Source organism: Bufo gargarizans, unplaced genomic scaffold, assembly GCF_014858855.1.
Source record: "Bufo gargarizans isolate SCDJY-AF-19 unplaced genomic scaffold, ASM1485885v1 fragScaff_scaffold_252_pilon:::fragment_2:::debris, whole genome shotgun sequence".
In the NCBI taxonomy this organism is placed as follows: domain Eukaryota; kingdom Metazoa; phylum Chordata; class Amphibia; order Anura; family Bufonidae; genus Bufo; species Bufo gargarizans.
In genome coordinates this window covers 174852-192726 of record NW_025334078.1, presented here as the reverse complement: position 1 = coordinate 192726, position 17875 = coordinate 174852, and the positions used below count along the sequence as shown (strand labels likewise).

The 17875-nt window shown below is 43.7% G+C and overlaps 1 protein-coding gene across 1 annotated transcript in view; it reads right to left on the bottom strand.

The window, feature by feature from the left end:
* Positions 1 to 17875, bottom strand: part of RIC1 (RIC1 homolog, RAB6A GEF complex partner 1) — a 117380-nt gene that overhangs the window by 40055 nt on the left and 59450 nt on the right. The window contains 9 exon segments of the mRNA XM_044272935.1: positions 1148 to 1351; positions 2289 to 2432; positions 3946 to 3994; positions 5203 to 5347; positions 5947 to 6035; positions 7627 to 7718; positions 9751 to 9881; positions 14275 to 14417; positions 14526 to 14633. Of these exon segments, the coding sequence (XP_044128870.1) occupies positions 1148 to 1351; positions 2289 to 2432; positions 3946 to 3994; positions 5203 to 5347; positions 5947 to 6035; positions 7627 to 7718; positions 9751 to 9881; positions 14275 to 14417; positions 14526 to 14633 (1105 nt within the window).

Below are 17875 nucleotides of genomic sequence, written 5' to 3'. Positions count from 1 at the left end.
AGTAAATCAGGAATGCTGCAAGCTTCAGTTACACAACTTGCAAACAGTACTGTTAAATCTTTAACTCCAAATACCCCCTCCTCTTCTAAGCGTTATACAACATTGAGACTGAGGAAGGACAGCACAAGCAAAATAGAAAGCCTGTGTTTCTGGCCAACAATTTAATGTGTACTAGACAGGTGGATAGACAGGCACATGTTGGATTTCAACATGCTCAATCATTTGATTCCCAGGGGGATAAGACGCTATCAGAAGGGTCAGTAGGATTAAATACAGCCACCTTAAGAGGTAAATAGGACATAATCCCCAGGCAATTACACTAGAAAGCTTCAAATGGACCATACTTACACAGTTGCAGACCATCAGTAGACTAATAATGTCCACGTTCAACTCTGCAAGGATGTTTCTGAATGTCCCTACAGAGTAAGCAGCTGCCCTATCTCTGGAGCAGAGAGCCAGCTGTCGGTAACAGTCAGACTTTCCACAGGGAAGCAGAGTTTTGTTTTAACCACCCCTGCCCTTTCCATCACTCAATGAGTGCCACCTATACAGATCAAGAGACGGCAATGCTGCTTCTTGCTCTGATCCTAGCGATTGCTGTGGGTGGGAGACTGCAGTGAGCCTCAACAACCTGTAAAACATCTGAAAATATAAGTCCTTAAAAATAGGGCTAATATGTCAGTCCCAGGTACAATAAGAAAATGTAATGTTACAAAGGTCTTAAGACAAAATAAATAAAATCATATAAAAAACAACCACTAGACCACACTGCAGCTTCTAGCCCTGCTCCAACTGACCATATCCCATATATCAAAACTGTAACAGAAAAGAGACATTTTCTAAAAAAATATTTAGTTGCCCTTTAAGCTATTAAAAAGACATTTGAAAAAGATGTAAAAATGTTCTTTTTTAAAATATTTTGCTGGGTATTAAAAAAAATATTAAAACAAAAATGACAAAAATAACTGAACAATAAATAGTTATGGCTTTCGAAGATGCACAAATTCATAAATGGAAAATGCATCTTGTCAGAAAAAGGGCAGTAAATGATCCAGTCTTGAACTGGTTATTTACAGTAATTTTTAGAGTGAACTGTTCTCGCACGTACATATAAAAAACCTATTCTATCCTTATTAAAGTAAAGTACCTGCACAACGTGCCAGTGTCTATGTCCCAGTAAAGTGCTTAAGCCCTGAGAATCTCCATTTCCTACAGGGAACGGACTTCTGTCACGTATAGACTTGTGCTCAGGATGTGACGAAGAGCCTCTAACATGCTGTGTCTGAGTCGCATCCCCGCAGTTCAAGTACAGGCGATCTTCTCCTTGAAGCAAAACTTGCTCTTGGTTGCTCTGTAAGAGAGAAATACGGGTTTAATCTTTCATATTCTTGTCAGCATTTGGATACAGGATACAGGGTTGCTGGAAACATTTAGGTGAAAGGGGCTTTAGTGCAACAGAAATAGCTCCAATTAGTTCCAATTTTGCAGAAGACTCTATTGCAATTAAAAAAATAAAATCATCATCTAAATTGTTCATTAAGAAATGTGACACTGATTTGCCAGCGTGTGATGTTTAGTTTGAGCCTTATCCATTCTGAGCAGTGCACTAAGCATGCTATTTTAGTGGCACTACTATTAAAGTACAAATATGGCAGCTCAAACCCTTATAAGTCAAGAATCTAAAAAACATTCCCCATGTCTACAGAACTTCATACAGCTACCAAATAAGGAGGAAAGTTTCTAAACTACAGGTCCATTTAAATTGGAACCATCAGTTTGTTAGTGGATCACAGTTGTCCTGCAATGCTTAGTTTTTTCCTGTAGGGGGTGCAGTTTCATTGCGATACCCTACGTCAGGGATGCCTAACCTGCAGCCCTCCAGCTGTTGCAAAACTACAACTCCCAGCATGCCAAGACAGCCTACAGCTATCAGCCTACAGCAGGGCGTGATGGGAGTTGTAGTTTTACAACAGCTGGAGGGCCACAGGTTGAGCATCCCTGCCCTACATAATCAATGCTGCTCTACAAGCAGCTTGCCAGAAAAGTCAAGGGAAAGATGATGCTTTCTGTTCATACCCTGCTGATACACAGACAACAGAAGATCTCATTCTGGCTGAGGACTTGCACTTGTAAACAGCAGTGCTCAGGCATGGGTAAAGATCTTGAAGTAACTCAAAAGTGCCACAAGGGGAAATTAACTAAATAAATAAAAAAACTATAAAAAAAAACAAACAAAAAAAACCAGAAAGAACAATTCTAGTTTCATGTCACAGTAGCTCACATCTTACCATGCATGGGTTCACAGTAAGAGCACTCTTAATAAACTGAAATTGGAGTATTCCAGACTGCTTGGGTACAGTTTTGTCACTTCCAGCATGTGCAGTACACTCTGATGCAATCGCCCATAAGTGGTAGCCTTCAGGTCCCCAGCTCTGCAACAAACAATAAACTTAAATTGTACTTATCGTTTCACTTACTTGAGACCAGTTGCACAGATTAAAGGGGTATTCCAATCACATACAATAGGGGCATATCACTAGGATATGCCCCCATTGTCTGATAGGTGCATGTCCCACCTCTGGGACCCGAACCTACAAGGAGAACGGAGCGGGGAGAGCTGTGGCTGGAGGACCCCAGGTTTCCCAGAGTTCGTCCAACACCAAGCGCTGCTCCCATACAAGTGAATGGGGGCACACTGCGCACGCGCGGCCCCTGGAAATAGCCGAGCCAGCGCTTGGCTATTTTCAGCGGCCCCATTGAAATGAATGGAGGGTGGCTGCGCATGCGCAGTGAGCCCTCCATTTATTTATTCGCTCTATTCTTGTTGAAGGTGCGGGTCCCAGAGGTGGGACCTGCACCTATCAGACAATGGAGGCATATCCTAGCGATATGCCTCAATTGTATGTGATGGTAAAACCCCTTTAATCTCATGATATCTTTTGACATCTGTTTTCTCCTGATCCAGAGGTCCAAATCAACTGCTTCCATCCATACAGCCATGTGGGAAGCATGCTGAAACTATAAAACAACTCCCCAGTATATGAATGTATGTGTGCATACAATGGTGGGGACTCTCTGTCCTCGTGCCTGGGCTATAACACCCTAACTGGCCCTCAACGGGTCCTAGCACCCCTAGCACTCCTGTGAAACAGCCCTTAAACTTGTAAGATATGCAAGATCTCCATGCCTTTAAAGGGAATCTTCAATGTAGAAAAAGCCTTGTAACACTCCTAAATCCGATACTAATCAGGTTTGATTACAGTATGTGAAATAAACTTGGCTCTCAAACTTAAAGGGGTTGTCCGACTTCAGTAAGTGGCATTTAGCATGTAGAAAAAGTTAATACAAGGCACTCACTTTATACTTATACATAATAAATGCCATTTGCTAAAGTGAGACAATCCCTTTAAGTTGCTGGTGAGTTTACTGACGTGATGTTTCGGTCCTCCAATATGGACCTTTCTCAAACACGTACTGCAGTGGCAGAAGGTCTGAGGAGGTAAATGCAGCACGGTGCGGAGCAGTAAACACCAGTACAGTCCATTAACACCGGTAAAAAGAGTCTCTTCTTTAGTGGTGTTTACAGCTCCACACAACAGTAAAAAAAAAATCTAATAAAATAGCCATAAAAAACAGACACTGTGACAATGGGAACAGCATGATGCTAATGTCTGTAAAGCTCTGTGGAAAATGTCAGCGCCATCTAAAAAAGTAAAATAAAATAAATCTGTTTTTTTGTAATGCCCGCTATTCACTGGACATAAAAAAAAAAACAAAAAACATTTGAATGGCCCCATTGACTTCAATTTGTTCTAAAAACAGCTGTTTGACGTGGTGCGAATGTAGCCTTGCCTCTACAACCTTTTGCTGCTAATGCATGTCTGAAGAATGCGAGACATCATGTAGTAAAAGTTAAAAAAGAAACGGAAAAAAAATTATTCTTACCATTGAGCTGATTTTTAAAGTCTCTTTCTTTGTGCCATCTGCTTTGTATCTAAAAAGAGAATCACGATATGTAAGAATCATCATTACCTCATTGTATTACACCATACAAAACATTGCCAGTGACTGCCTATTCTGTAACTGCTGAATTACAACCATCAGGGATTTCTACATGAGAACCCTAAAGGGAATGTGTCATCAGAAAAGGAACTATTGTTTTACCATTTTTTAAGTACTGGTATTTTTGGTGATTTATTTAAAAAATTTTGTCATTTTTTCCATGTCACTATCTATATATTTTTTTTATAATTCAGCAGTTTTCATACTGGTAACTAGGCCTAAGACTTCCTGTCTTTTGAGAGCAGCTACATCAGCCATAGACACAATGGACGGGAGACGAGCCTTTGTGTTCTATGGGAGAGTTTTCTAGGCATGCTCTGTGACCTGTGCAGCTGTAAGGAGGGAGCTGATCAGCTGTAACTTCACCTGTTGTGAGTGGTGGATCCTGTGTTATCTATACAGAGGTGTTACTTGTCATTGTAATTCTGCCTGTGGTGATAATGACAATGGCTACTGAAAAGCTACCTGTACAGGACAGGAAATAGTGTCCTATATGGACCTAGCAGTCAGTGTGAAAATGACAGGATTATATAGATTTGTGCATGGACAATTTTTCGAAAACTCACCAAAAATTTGTAAAAAAATAAATATATAACTAAGGCTACTTTCAAATCTGTGTTCGTTTGCATTATTTATAAAAAATATAAAAAAAGTCTAAGCCAAAACGGATCTGTCTTGACTTACATTGAAAGTCAATGGGGGACGGATCCGTTTTCAATTGCACCATATTGTGTCAGTGAAAATGGATCCGTCCCCATTGACTTAGTGTAAGTCAGGACGGATTCGTTTGGCTCCGCATCGTCAGGGGGACACCAAAACGTTGCAAGCTGCGTTTTAGTGACCGCCTCAAAAACGCAACGGAGACCAAACGCAGCCAAACTGATGCATTTTAAACGGATCCTTATCTATTTAGAAAGCATTGGGGCTGAACGGATCCGTTTTGGGCCGCTTGTGAGAGCCCTGAAGCGGATCTCACAAGCGGACCCAGAAATGCCAGGGTGAAAGTAGCCTAACACATAAACATGATTTAAACAATAGGTAATTTTCTGATGACATCCCCTTTAAATTAGTAATTACTTGGGTACATTATAATGAGTGCAGGTAAAAGACAACATGGAGAAGTAGCCTGTGACCACTTACGCAAAGTCTCCTCCAAGAGTACAAATAAGATGTGCCCCAAATACGCTCCACAGGGAAAGTCCTCCACATTCCCACGTCACCATGACAACGCTATAATCAGGTGACCAACGTATCAGCTTCACTGACCCAGTCTTGTTCCAGATATCTAATGTGACCAGATAAAAAGGAATAATATACACCAAAATAATAATAGAAAATAACATAACCTTTGCTCCCAACACACATACCATATAGCTAAGTAAGGATTTTAAATTAGATAGGATACACAAAGGATGTTAGCGGTTTGAGAAGGCACCGGCGCTCACAGCAGCACTGACGCCTTCTCTAGACCATGTGATGACACATTCATCGGTCACATGGCCTAGGCACAGCTCCGATCCTTTGAAGTGAATGGGGGTGAGCTGCGATACCACACACAACCGCTATACAAAGTACAGAGCTGAGAGAAGACCGCAGCGCTACTGCCTTCTCAAGCAGCTGATGGGCCCGGGGTCTTGGGTGTAAGGTCATCAGTTTCTGAAAACCCCCTTTATGAAGTTCTCCATGCTATTTCCTAGTATACAAACCATTCAACATGCTGACATATGAACGAACATACATTAAATAATGAAAGAATAAAATTAAATAAATAAAAAAAATTCACACAACGATTCAAAGAAATGGGCTAAAATATAAGGATTTTTCACTAGCTCAAAAACTGTGCATGAAAGTGAAGTATTATTTTGACAATGATTTAGGTCTTACCTGGGTACTGCTTGGGAGTAAGCTCCAATTTATGGGAAAGCTGCATAGCGCCAGTTGTGTTATCTACTGTGTATACAAGTACAGATCCGCTAGGGAAATAAAAGACCGGTAAAGCGGGTTATGACTCTGGAAGTGACAGGCTGGCCACAGACGTTAGAGAGAGAGTCAGGATTGGCTCAACACAGGGGAAACACGAATCTGCGCGGTTCTGTTAACCTGCAAACCACAGGTCAGATTTCGGGTTTCTTCACTATATGCTGGACATTAAAAGGCGAATGGTTGGGGATTTTAAAAATTCTGGCACTAAAACAAAAAAAAGTAAATAAAACGGGTTAAAAAGGTGTACGCAGGATGCTGAGAAGAGGGAGACACTTCTCTAAGGCCTCATGCACACGGTCGTTGTTTTGGTCCGCATCTGAGCCGCAGTTTTTGTGGCTCGGGTGCGGACCCATTCACTTCAACTGGGCCGCAAAAGATGCAGACAGCACTCCGTGTGCTGCCCGCATCCGTTGCTCCATAAAAATATATATAACCTGTCCTATTCAAGACTAGGCACTTATATTAATGGCTGTCCGTGCCGTTGCGCAAATTGCGGAACGCACACGGACGCCATCGGTGTTTTGTGGATCCACAACTTGCGGACCGCAAAACACACAATGGTTGTGTGCATGAGGCCTTATACTCCTTCCTATTGCTCAATATCACATTTGTCATGAATATATGAAGTCCGTTTTGCTCGAGTCTGTGTTGGTGTACTTTATATTATATTTATCAAATGTTTCATGTTTGATCATTTTGTCTTATCCTTAAAGGGGTTCTGCAGTTTTTTTTCAAACTGATGATCTATCCTCTGGATAGATCATCAGCATCTGAAAGGCAGGGGTCCGACACCTGGGACCCCTGACGATCAGCTGTTTGAGAAGGCAGCAGCGCTGGCAGTAGCGCCGCGGCCTTCTCTGACCCCCGCTGATCAGATGCTGATAATCTATACAGAGAATAGATCAGTTAAAAAAAAAAAAACTGCAGAACCCCTTTAAATGTAACAGTTTTGTCTAGACCAGTACTCCAGTTTTCCTCCTCCTGGAGCGAGATTGTGACTTTTTAATTAAGTCTTAATGATGAACCTGGAGTGAAACTCATTAACATAACTAAACACGTCCACTCCCCACCCATCAAAACCGGAGTGTATGGTGTAAAAATGCAAAAAGTTGCAAAATGTTAGCGCAAGTGAGCCCAAAAAGTCGCAAAAGTCCCATGTTGTGACTTGTTAAAGCCAGAAGAAGGCCTGATAAATCAGAACCAATTAGTTTATGCACATAGGTGTTTTTTCCTCATGATCGATTGCTCTGCCGGAAATAGAAAAAGCAGCATGTTCTATCTTTGCATTTTTCACATGAGAAAAACCTCAGAGAAAGCAATCTTTCTGCAAGAAAAATACAAAAAACTCAGGGCATGTGTTGTTCATGTAGGCCTTGCCCGTTCAAGTCAATGGGTCAACGAAAAATAACAGCTGAAGGACTGCAGGACCCTGTTTTTACCCCCTGGGAGATGCAGTGCGCTATTCTTCCTCTTATAAAAACGGACATCGGTGCAGAAAAAAATGCAAGCACTTCACAGAAAGCACTGAAATAAATGAGAAAAGTCTCACAGTTTAATATTCTATACAGCCGCGATACTTACTTGGCACATCCAAATGCCATTAATCTGTATTTATGGTTCACTGCCACGCAGGTTCCATCCACCACATCCTGTGCCCAAACCCCGTGGATCTGCTGTTGGCAGAAGAAATACGGCTTTACTGCACGGTAACATGAATCGGACCTTACATAACAGTAAGTGAGAATGGGACTTGGACAATGATATCAAACAGTCTGATATTGGATGACAATCGCAGCTGCACAAAGGACTATTGCCAGAATACAGTGGAATTATTATGCCCTTTCTATACCCTAACAAGAGAACCATTATGCCATACACAGGACCAAAGTGTATGTCTGAATGCTAATGGGGCTCTTCTCTCCAAGTCTGCCATAAAGTAAGAGCCTTGTTTCAGGAACAATTCCATAAGAAGGACCTATTTCTTATAAATCTAGAATGGTACGCTTTCTTATGACAAACAGGTCTTCTCACATTCAGAGGGCTCTTGGGGTAGGTGAGAGGCAGGACATTCTTAGGGCCCTCTGCACATGAATATACATAGGTAAAAAGTAATGCAGACATGCATTTACTGTACGTGTAACATTCGCCCACATTTATTTCTAGTTCTATACTATCAGCTTACTGTGGTGCAATTTTGGCGCAAAATGGCACATCTTCGGTTTGCCCTTTTTCCTACAAAACTCTGAACTTTTCCAATAAGCCTGTCCATTTTTCTAGCAAGTCAGAAAAAAAAAAAAAAAGTGTAGAAACTGTAGCAAAGATGCGCCACTTTTTAGGTTACTTTTACATCTGCGGTTTCCCTTTCCGCTATTGAGATCAGTCATAGGATCCCAATAGCGGAGGAAAACGCTTCAGTTTTGTCCCCATTCATTGTCAATGGGGACAAAACTGAACTGAAGGGAACAGAGCGCACCAGAATAAATTCAGTTCCGTTTCATTGCGTTCCCATGACGCACACAAATTCTGTTCATAACGGATGCAGATGGTTGTATTATCATGACGGAAGCGTTTTTGCTGATCCATGCCAGATCCAACAAAAATGCAGATGTGAAAGTAGCCTTAAAGAGATTTGAGCTGCAGAGATATAAGTACATTTGGTCCATATATATGTTTTTTGTTATTTTGACTGCCTTTCTCTCCACATTTTAGCATTCATTCTTGTCTCGCCTGCAAACAGTTATTTGCTAATCATTCAATCAACAAACATGTTTAGATTAACCAGTGATTGCAAACTTACTCAATATAATATTTTCCATGATAACCACTTCATGTAAAAACTGACATACCTGCTCAGGGCTGCCGTGGTCTTCAGCACTGCCTCCCATTGAAATGAATGGGAAGCAGAAAGGACACAGCTGGAGAAATTTCAGCGCGGATGTGTGCACCAAAATTCCGCAGCAAAGCCCCCTTAGAGGGCTCATGCATATGACCGTATTCATTTTGCAGTCTGAAAATCGCGGCTCTGCACCATCCATATGTATTGAACATCCGTGTGTCTTTCCTGCTAAGGACAAAACATGTGCTATGCGGTTTCTCAAAATGCAAACCGCTAACCCATTGAAGTCGATGATGGCATCCTTATTTTGGAGATCTGCAATTTGCACACCGCAAAACGGATATCATTATCTGCATGAGCCCTTAGTTACACAGCTCGGCAGGCAGTATCACACATGAGAATCTTTGATACAGGAACAGTGGATTGTATCACCAATGATAGATTGAGATACAGAGGCACAGAGAACAGTATTGGACGTGAAAAGGCTTTGATACACACCACATCAGAGTATCGTACAAGACAGGATTAGATACACAGCTCAGCAGACTGTATTGTGCAGAATACTCTGATGCCCAGACAGGGGGAAGGAAAGCACAGACATGAAAAACTATATATTGGGGACACTGCTCATTTCCAGGGGTTGTGGTCACCACTGCAGCGCGGATAAAAGGCGGCTTGGATGAGAGTTGCTGCGTGCATGTGCGCTCTCCCACAGTGCCGACCACTTTTTCTACTACCTAATAGCACTGTATACGCAAGCCACATATGGAATAACAGTTTGTGGCACCTCAGATGCAGAACGACGGAACAGAAATCCTAACAGGCACAAATGGCATTTATAACCATCCTGTTCAAAGCTATGTTCTTACATCTGCTGTACTTGACACGGGTGTGATAAATCCAATGCGACCATCGTTAAAAACAACTGCAAACCCATCAAGAGTTACACAGTGCTCCATATCCCGGATGTGGACACCTTCAAAATCTAAGAATGAACCTGCTGGGGAGAAAATAAAACAAGCAATCATACAAGGTATAGGCTGATGCTGGGAAATTAATTGTTAATGCTGGCCCTTCGACCTCAGGTACCCAAAGATTACCATTTCGACTGTACAGTCTCTCGTATTAACGGCATGCCTTACACCCAGCAAAAACATCAAACTGTCAAAGTCTGTGAAGAACCCTACTACATCTTATTTGCTTTGTGTACAGAGCATTATATTTTGGGGAGAGGGAAATAATTCCCATGGATCTTAAGGCCCCTTTATTTACATGGGCCAATGATTGGAGCAATTATTGGGAAGGACATGTAAAAAAGAGCAGATTATTGCAATTGCCATATTAGCGCCATCATTTTCAACGTTTTGAGCTTCTTGCCCCTTAGTAAAAGTGTTGAGATAAATATGGCACTTACACCAGAAACTGGAGTAAACTGTAGCTGAAATCTACACCAGCACATAGGTGCACAAAAAGGCAGAATATGTGCCTAACTTCTTAACAGGCCTGTGCCCCTTAATACATTTGGTGCATCTTATTCTAGCACACTTTCTACTAAGATTTCGTAAATCTCCCCCTTAGGCTAGTTTCAGATTTGAAGCAGGGAATTCTGGCAGGCTGTTTAGATACTGCCACCTTCCCACCACTACTCGGCAAATATGCAGAGAATTGGCCAGACAAGTAGGGCCGCAGGTGAGCAAGAAGCCTTAGGTCTAGTTCACACTTCAGTGTTTGGTCAGTGATTTCCATCAGTGATTTTCAGCCAAAACAAGGTGTAGGTCCAAAACACAGGTCAAGTGCAGATCTTTCCATTCTACCTTATCACTGGAGGCTCCATTCATGGTTTTGGTTTCACAATTAGTAATGGAAATCACTGACGTGTGGACTAGGCCTTAGTCTTTAAAAGGGTATTCCTACATAATATGGCATATCCACAGGATATGCTTTAAATGATGACTATCTGTAGGAGTCCCTTATAAAGGCTTCTGCATAAAGCTGTCCACAAACATTAGACTTCTGTCAGCTGAGCTGCTGAGTTTAGAGAGACTGGGTGACCTGTGGGGGTATGGGGATCTCCCAACTGCCCAATCCTTTTTACCCCAGGGATTTAAGCCTCCCCTCTTCCTGCTGAGAACACATCCTTGCTCGGCTGAGGAGGCTTGTACAAGAGGAATCGGGAAGGCTGATATCTGCTAAAGATTAGATTTTCAGAAATCCTTTCATAGCAAAAAGAAAGCAGCATCTGGATTTATAACTATGAGGCGTGAATAAATAGTAATGGCAAGAAACTAGCAAAAACGTGTGGATGCTTTGTTAGCCCACAGGCAACATTTCCATCTCTCGGAGTTACTGCTGTTTCTTGCATCAAGAAAAAAAATCGGCATTTCTCATATCAACCACAACTGTATGCGACTGCACTAGATGTGGATGCAGTTTCCTGCAGTTTTAGAATGGGCCTTGGTAGATGAAAGGGTTTTTCCAGGCTCCTGATATTCAGGATAGGTCATCAATATCCTATCAGTGAGGGGATAACACCTCCTTACCATTGATCATCTGGTGGTACTGCAGCCTCTAGCGCTGGTACTAGCACTGTGAATGGAACAGGAAGCTCAGCACCGGGTTACTGCAGCTCAGCACTCATTCACTTTAGTGGGACCTAGTAACCTAGCACGGCCACTACACTCAGGTAGGTCATCAATATCAGATCGGCAAGAGTCTGACCCCCGATGAGCTGTTTGAAGGGAAGGGAAGGTGCACTCTGCTGCTGCTATGTCTATGGCAACGCAAGAAGAGAGATGGGAGAAGGCACCGCACGCGCCTTCCCTTCATACAGCTGATCGGTGGGGGTGACCACTGCTCATCTGATATTTCTGCTCAAAAACTGCACAAACAAGGACAGCTTTCATCTAAAAAATATTAGAACATCTGGTGCTCATGTAAGGCTGCCAAATATCACACAGAACTGAACAACTGAAGTGTTTCTATTTCTAGAAGACATGGTTTCCAAGATATACAGGTAGCCTTCCATCTCCTAAAAGTCACGAGCGAGCATAAAAAATTAAAATATTTAAATAACACAGCCCGAGGAAGTTCAAAAAGTTGTAATAATTTAACCCACTAATGACAATATATGTAAGTTAAGAGCACAGGGGTACATGCTGCTTAAGGCCCCTTCACATAGGCCGACACATAGGCAATTATCGGTAATGAACCACTTGTTCCGGATAATTGCCTACTCATCAGCCAGTGAATGAGCTTTTGTTCATTGGGTGATTGGCAGCACCTTTAGGCTGGGTTCACACGGGCGTGTCCGGATTAGGTCCGGATGCGTCCCGGTGTATTGCGGCAAACCCGCGTGATTAGGTACACAATTGCAGTCAGTTTTGACTGCGATTGCATTCCGATGTTCAGTTTTTATCGCGCGGGTGCAATGTGTTTTGCACTCGCATGATAAAAAACTGACTGTGGTACCCAGACGCGAACTTCTTCACAGAAGTTCAGGTTTGGGTTAGTTGTAGTGTAGATGTTATTATTTTCCCTTATAACATGGTTATAAGGGAAAATAATTGCATTCTAAAAAAACAGAATGCTTAGTAGGTGATCAATTGAGGGTTTAAAAAAATTAAATAAAAAAAAACTCAACTCACCTTCTCCTCTTGATCGCGTAGTTCCCGGTCTCTTCTTTACTTCTTTAATGATGAACTACTGGCTAGGACCTGTGGTGACGTCAGATCACATGCTCCAATCACATGGTCCATCACCACGGTGATGGACCATGTGATTGGAGCACGTGATCTGATGTCACCGCAGGTCCTTTAGCTGACAGCTCATCAGAAGAGACCAGGAACTACGCGATCAAGAGGAGAAGGTGAGTTAATGTTTTTATTTTTTTTAACCCTCAATTGACCACCTACTAAGCATTCTGTATTCAGAATGCTATTATTTTCCCTTATAACCATGTTATAAGGGAAAATAATACAGTGAATAGACTGTCACCTAGCAACCATGCGTGAAAATCGCACCGCATCCGCACTTGCTTGCGATTTTCACGCAGCCCCATTCACTTCGTGATAAACGCACAATATAGAGCATGCTGCGATTTTCACGCAATGCATAAGTGATGCGTGAAAATCACAGCTCATGTGTACAGCCCCATAGAAATGAATGGGTCCAGATTCAGTGCAGGTGCAATGCGTTCACCTACTGCATTGCACCCGCTCGGAAATCTCGCCCGTGTGAACTCAGCCTTAGGGCTCATTCACACAAGCGGGTAATCTGCTGCCTGAAACAGTGCCAAGCCCTGCTCCGGACAGCAGAGACACGGAGCGGTAACATGATTGATAATGCTCTGTGCCCCTCTGATCTTTTTACTACAGAAAATCGCAGTGAGATAAAGTTGTCACTGTGATTTCATAGTAAAGAGATCACAGAGAGGCACGGAGCATTATCAGTCATGTTAATGCTCCGTTCTTCTGCAGTCAGCATCGGGTCTTGGCACTCTTTAACGGAGCGGATGTCACGCATGGCATCTGCTCGTGTGAAACAGCCCTTAGTGTTCCTAGGAACACTCCCAATAATTGACCAATCACTGGCCCGTGTAAAGAAATCTTTAGAGTACACAATGTCTCAACAGCTTATGCCTTCTTGATCTATTCATCCCTCTATCGGTATCACCAGGGAGCTAGTGTTTAGTGAGAATTGCTGGGACAAACAAGACTAAATCTAAAGAACAAGGGTTCCCCCTTATCATCCCCCCCCCCCCCCATAGCTATTGCGAGTAGAAAAGTGGCCGTGCATGTACTGAAATCTCCAAACAAGCAAAGTAAGCATGAGTGGCTACCTCTAAACTCCCAGCAGCCTTAAGTGGGTTATCCGGGAAAAGCTGTCGATCCCCTATCCTCAGAATAGGTCATTAATATCAGATCTGCGGGGGTCCGTCACCCACCGATCAGCTGTTAGAAGAGGTCTTGAGCGCCGCGGCCTCTTCCTAGGCCAGTGACATCACTGTACATCAGTCAGATGGCTTAGTTGCAGCTCAGTTCCATTAAACTCAATGGGGTCAAGCTGCAATACCAAGCACAGCATATATACAATGTATAGCACTGTACTTGGTAAGCTGCTGGGAGGCCACAGCGCTAATTGAAATGCTTATGAGCGTTGCGGCTTCCTGAAACAGCCGATTGGCAGGGATGCCGGGACTCAGAACCTCGCCGGTGTGATCACGATGACCCATCCTGAGGATAGGTCATCATTATCTTTTCCAGGATAATACCCCAGAGCTGCAAGTCCCTGTGGACATGCCGTAAATCTCCACATAGAAATAACCAACTACAGCATTATTTATTTCATTGTAATGACTTTCTTTAAAGTGTTAAAAACTTAGAGGGTCACAGTACCTCTAGATGGCTGCAAATCAACTGAAAAAGGAATGGTAGCGAGGTTGATAGCTTTCCTTCCATTAGTCAAGCCTTCCCAGTGAATGAGGTGAAGCAAACAATCCTCTGTGGCCACAAGAAGGTCATCCATCATGGACTGGATGCTAGAACCACAAATTAAAATGGCACACACACAAAAAAAAATAAAAAAAAATTAGACTGTATAAAATGGTTAGTTATAATATTGCGTTTTGCAAGCCCTTTGTACATACCTCGTTATTGGTGCCTGTAAATCTAGAACCTTCTTGGTCTCTAAATTTAATGCTGGAGCACATTGTTCCTCCTTGTAATGAGGGATCGTCTTCGCGTGAGAGCTTCCCCTATTATAAAAAAAAATAAAAATAAAAATCAACAGGAAAAAAAGATTCAGCTATGTTATCTTATGTAAATATGTTTGATTGCATTCATTTAGATATTCAGATACAAGGGTATCTACATTTTAAATACATGGTATTCTTTGTATAATGAAAAGCTTTCCTAATTTTCAAACATACTTTCTGCCTGCAGGCAATTAGTATTGGCATTACAGGTTTGCTTCCAAAGGATAAAAATCCTGGTCAAGTGTTGAGCACATAGGTACACAGTTTATGGCAATAAATGTGAAGTATGGCAATTGGTGGTGATCTGTGTGCAGAAACCCTTACTAAGGCTACTTTCACACTAGCGTTCGGGTGTCCGCTCGTGAGCTCCGTTTGAAGGGGCTCACGAGCGGACCCGAACGCTTCCGTCCAGCCCTGATGCAGTCTGAATGGATGCGGATCTGCTCAGACTGCATCAGTCTGGCGGCGTTCAGCCTCCGCTCCGCTCGCCTCCGCACGGACAGACGGACAGCTGAACGCTGCTTGCAGCGTTCGGGTGTCCGCCTGGCCGTGCGGAGGCGTACGGATCCGTCCAGACTTACAATGTAAGTCAATGGGGACGGATCCGTTTGAAGATGCCACAATGTGGCTCAATCTTCAGGCGGATCCGTCCCCCATTGACTTTACATTGAAAGTCTGGACGGATCCGTCCGAGGCTATTTTCACACTTAGCTTTTTTTTTGGCATTTTAATGCAGACGGATCCGTTCTGAACGGAGCCTCCGTCTGCATTAATATGATCGGATCCGTTCAGAACGGATCCGATCGAACGCTAGTGTGAAAGTAGCCTAAGCCTTGATAACTTGTCCGTGTCTGCACAAAAATGTCTGTTTTAGTAACTACTGTGGGGTTTTGCTCTGGTAGACAGGATTAGCGGACACAGTATAGAGGCAACAACAAGTTCTTTGGATCAAATACTTCAGTGTTTTATTCACACTTTAGGCAAGTGACAAAACAAGCAGTAATATTTAAGCAAAAAGTCACCTTGCTGTGTTGGTGGTAATTCACACCATGCGGCAATTCTGCCTCAAAGAGTCCTTGACCATAGCAGCACCAGTAGCAAGCCTTCATCCAGACACAAGGCTCACAGATTCCAACACAGAGACATCTCTGCTGATCCCAGCTGCCTATTTAAGGACAGCCAGGTGCTGCCAAAACCCGGACCGGCACTTAAAGGGAGTCTGTCAAAGTTTCACCTTTTTAACCCTTCTTATAGCTTTCAAGCAGCCTTACAGTTAATAAAAACGTTACCTTTATGAGCAATCCTGGACTTCTAAAACCGGCAAAAAACAACTTAGTAGCATATGCAAATGAGGGCTCGCAAGTGCCTAGGGGCGGCGTTACCCTCGTAGGTGCCCGCCCAGCTAGCTCAGTCTTATTGTCGCTTCCCCCCGCCCATTCTTTCCCTCTGACCGCCCATCTACTTACTTCTTGTTTCGCCGAGATCCCGTGCATGCGCACTTAGTCCGTCGGTCGGCGCATGCGCAGTGCGATGCCCATTCGTTGTACGGCATCATAGTAATTAATGTGCATGCGCCGGCTTCGCGCCATTAGCCGGCGCATGCATTACTGTGATGCCGTACAAGGAATGGGCATCGTACTGCGCATGCGCCGGCCGACAGACTGAGTGCGCAGGCGCGGGATCTCGGCGAAACAAGAAGTAAGTAGATGGGCGGTCAGAGGGAAAGAATGGAAGCAATAATAAGGCTGAGCTAGCTGGGCACCTACGAGGGTAACGCCGCCCCTTGGCACTTGCGAGCCCTCATTTGCATATGCTAAGTTGTTTTTTGCCGGTTTTATAAGTCCAGGATTGCTCATAAAGGTAACGTTTTCATTAACTGTAAGGCTGCTAGAAAGCTAAGGGAACGGTTAAAAAGGTGAAACTTTGATGACAGACTCCCTTTAAAGTCAGGTATTTAACCTCACCTGGCTGGAAATCAGCCCAGCTGCACATGCTGAGAGGAAGATACCTGCCTTGCCAGACAACCCCTCACTGTGTCACTACTCCCTCACTGTGTAATAACAATTCTGGAGAATCTTGTCATATAACTGTTATGTTGTACCATCCTCGGTTATTCATACTAGAAGTTTATGAATGAATTTCAACTGGGGGGGGGGTGTCCCCACAGAATCTAAGAGCATCTAATCAGTGCTGCACACTAATCAGTGACACACCCCCAACTGGTAACACCCAGTTGACCTTTTGGCAACTAATTTGTAAACTTCTAGTACAGAAAATAGAGGAGTGGGACAAGGCAGTCACTGCCCCCAATAGGGCTCACAATCTAAGGACTCTATGCAGGGCAAGGCACCAGTGCTAACCAGTGGCGGATTACAATAGGGACGTTCGGGTCGGCAGCCCTGGGCCCAGCACCGCCCCGAACGCCCACATACTGCGGCAGGGCACGGGAGCGCATAGCTCCCTGTCCCGTCGCCAATCACTGCCATAGGCTTCAGGACTTGTAGGCCTGAGGCTTATGCGGTAGTGAAATCCCGGCGCAGGCGTGCGTGATGACATCATCGCGCGCCTGTGCCGGGACGCAGCACTGTGACGCGCCTGACTCATCCCGTCTTCCTCTGCGAGCAAGCGCCTGGCCCTGGACATAGGTGAGTATTTAGCTTTTCATTTTTTGTTCATTTTTTATTTCATGTGCCTACTTTGGGGGACATGGGGGGGGGGGGGGACGACGCACACAGGAGGAGAATGTGGGGGCTGTATGGGGCCAAATTATTATGGGAGGGAATACTATGTGGGGACAAATTATTATGAGAGGGACTACTATGTGGGGGCAAATTACTAGATGGGGCAGTGTGGGGGCAAATTATTATGGGAGGGACTACTATGTGGGGCCAAATTTCTATATTGGGGCAGTGTGGGGGAAACTATTGTGTGGGGGCAGTGTGGGGTAATTGCTATGTGGGGACAATGTGGGGAAATTTCTATGTGGGGACAGTGTGGGGAAATTGCTATGTGGGGACAGTGTGGGGAAATTTCTATGTGGGGACAGTGTGGGGTAATTTCTATGTGGGGGCAAATTACTATGTGGGGGCAGTGTGGGGGAAACTATTGTGTGGGGGGAAATTGCCATGTGGGGACAGTGTGTGGGGAAATTACTATGTGGGGGCAGTGTGGGGGAAACTATTGTGTGGGGGCAGTGTGGGGGAAATTGCCATGTGGGGACAGTGTGTGGGGAAATTGCTATG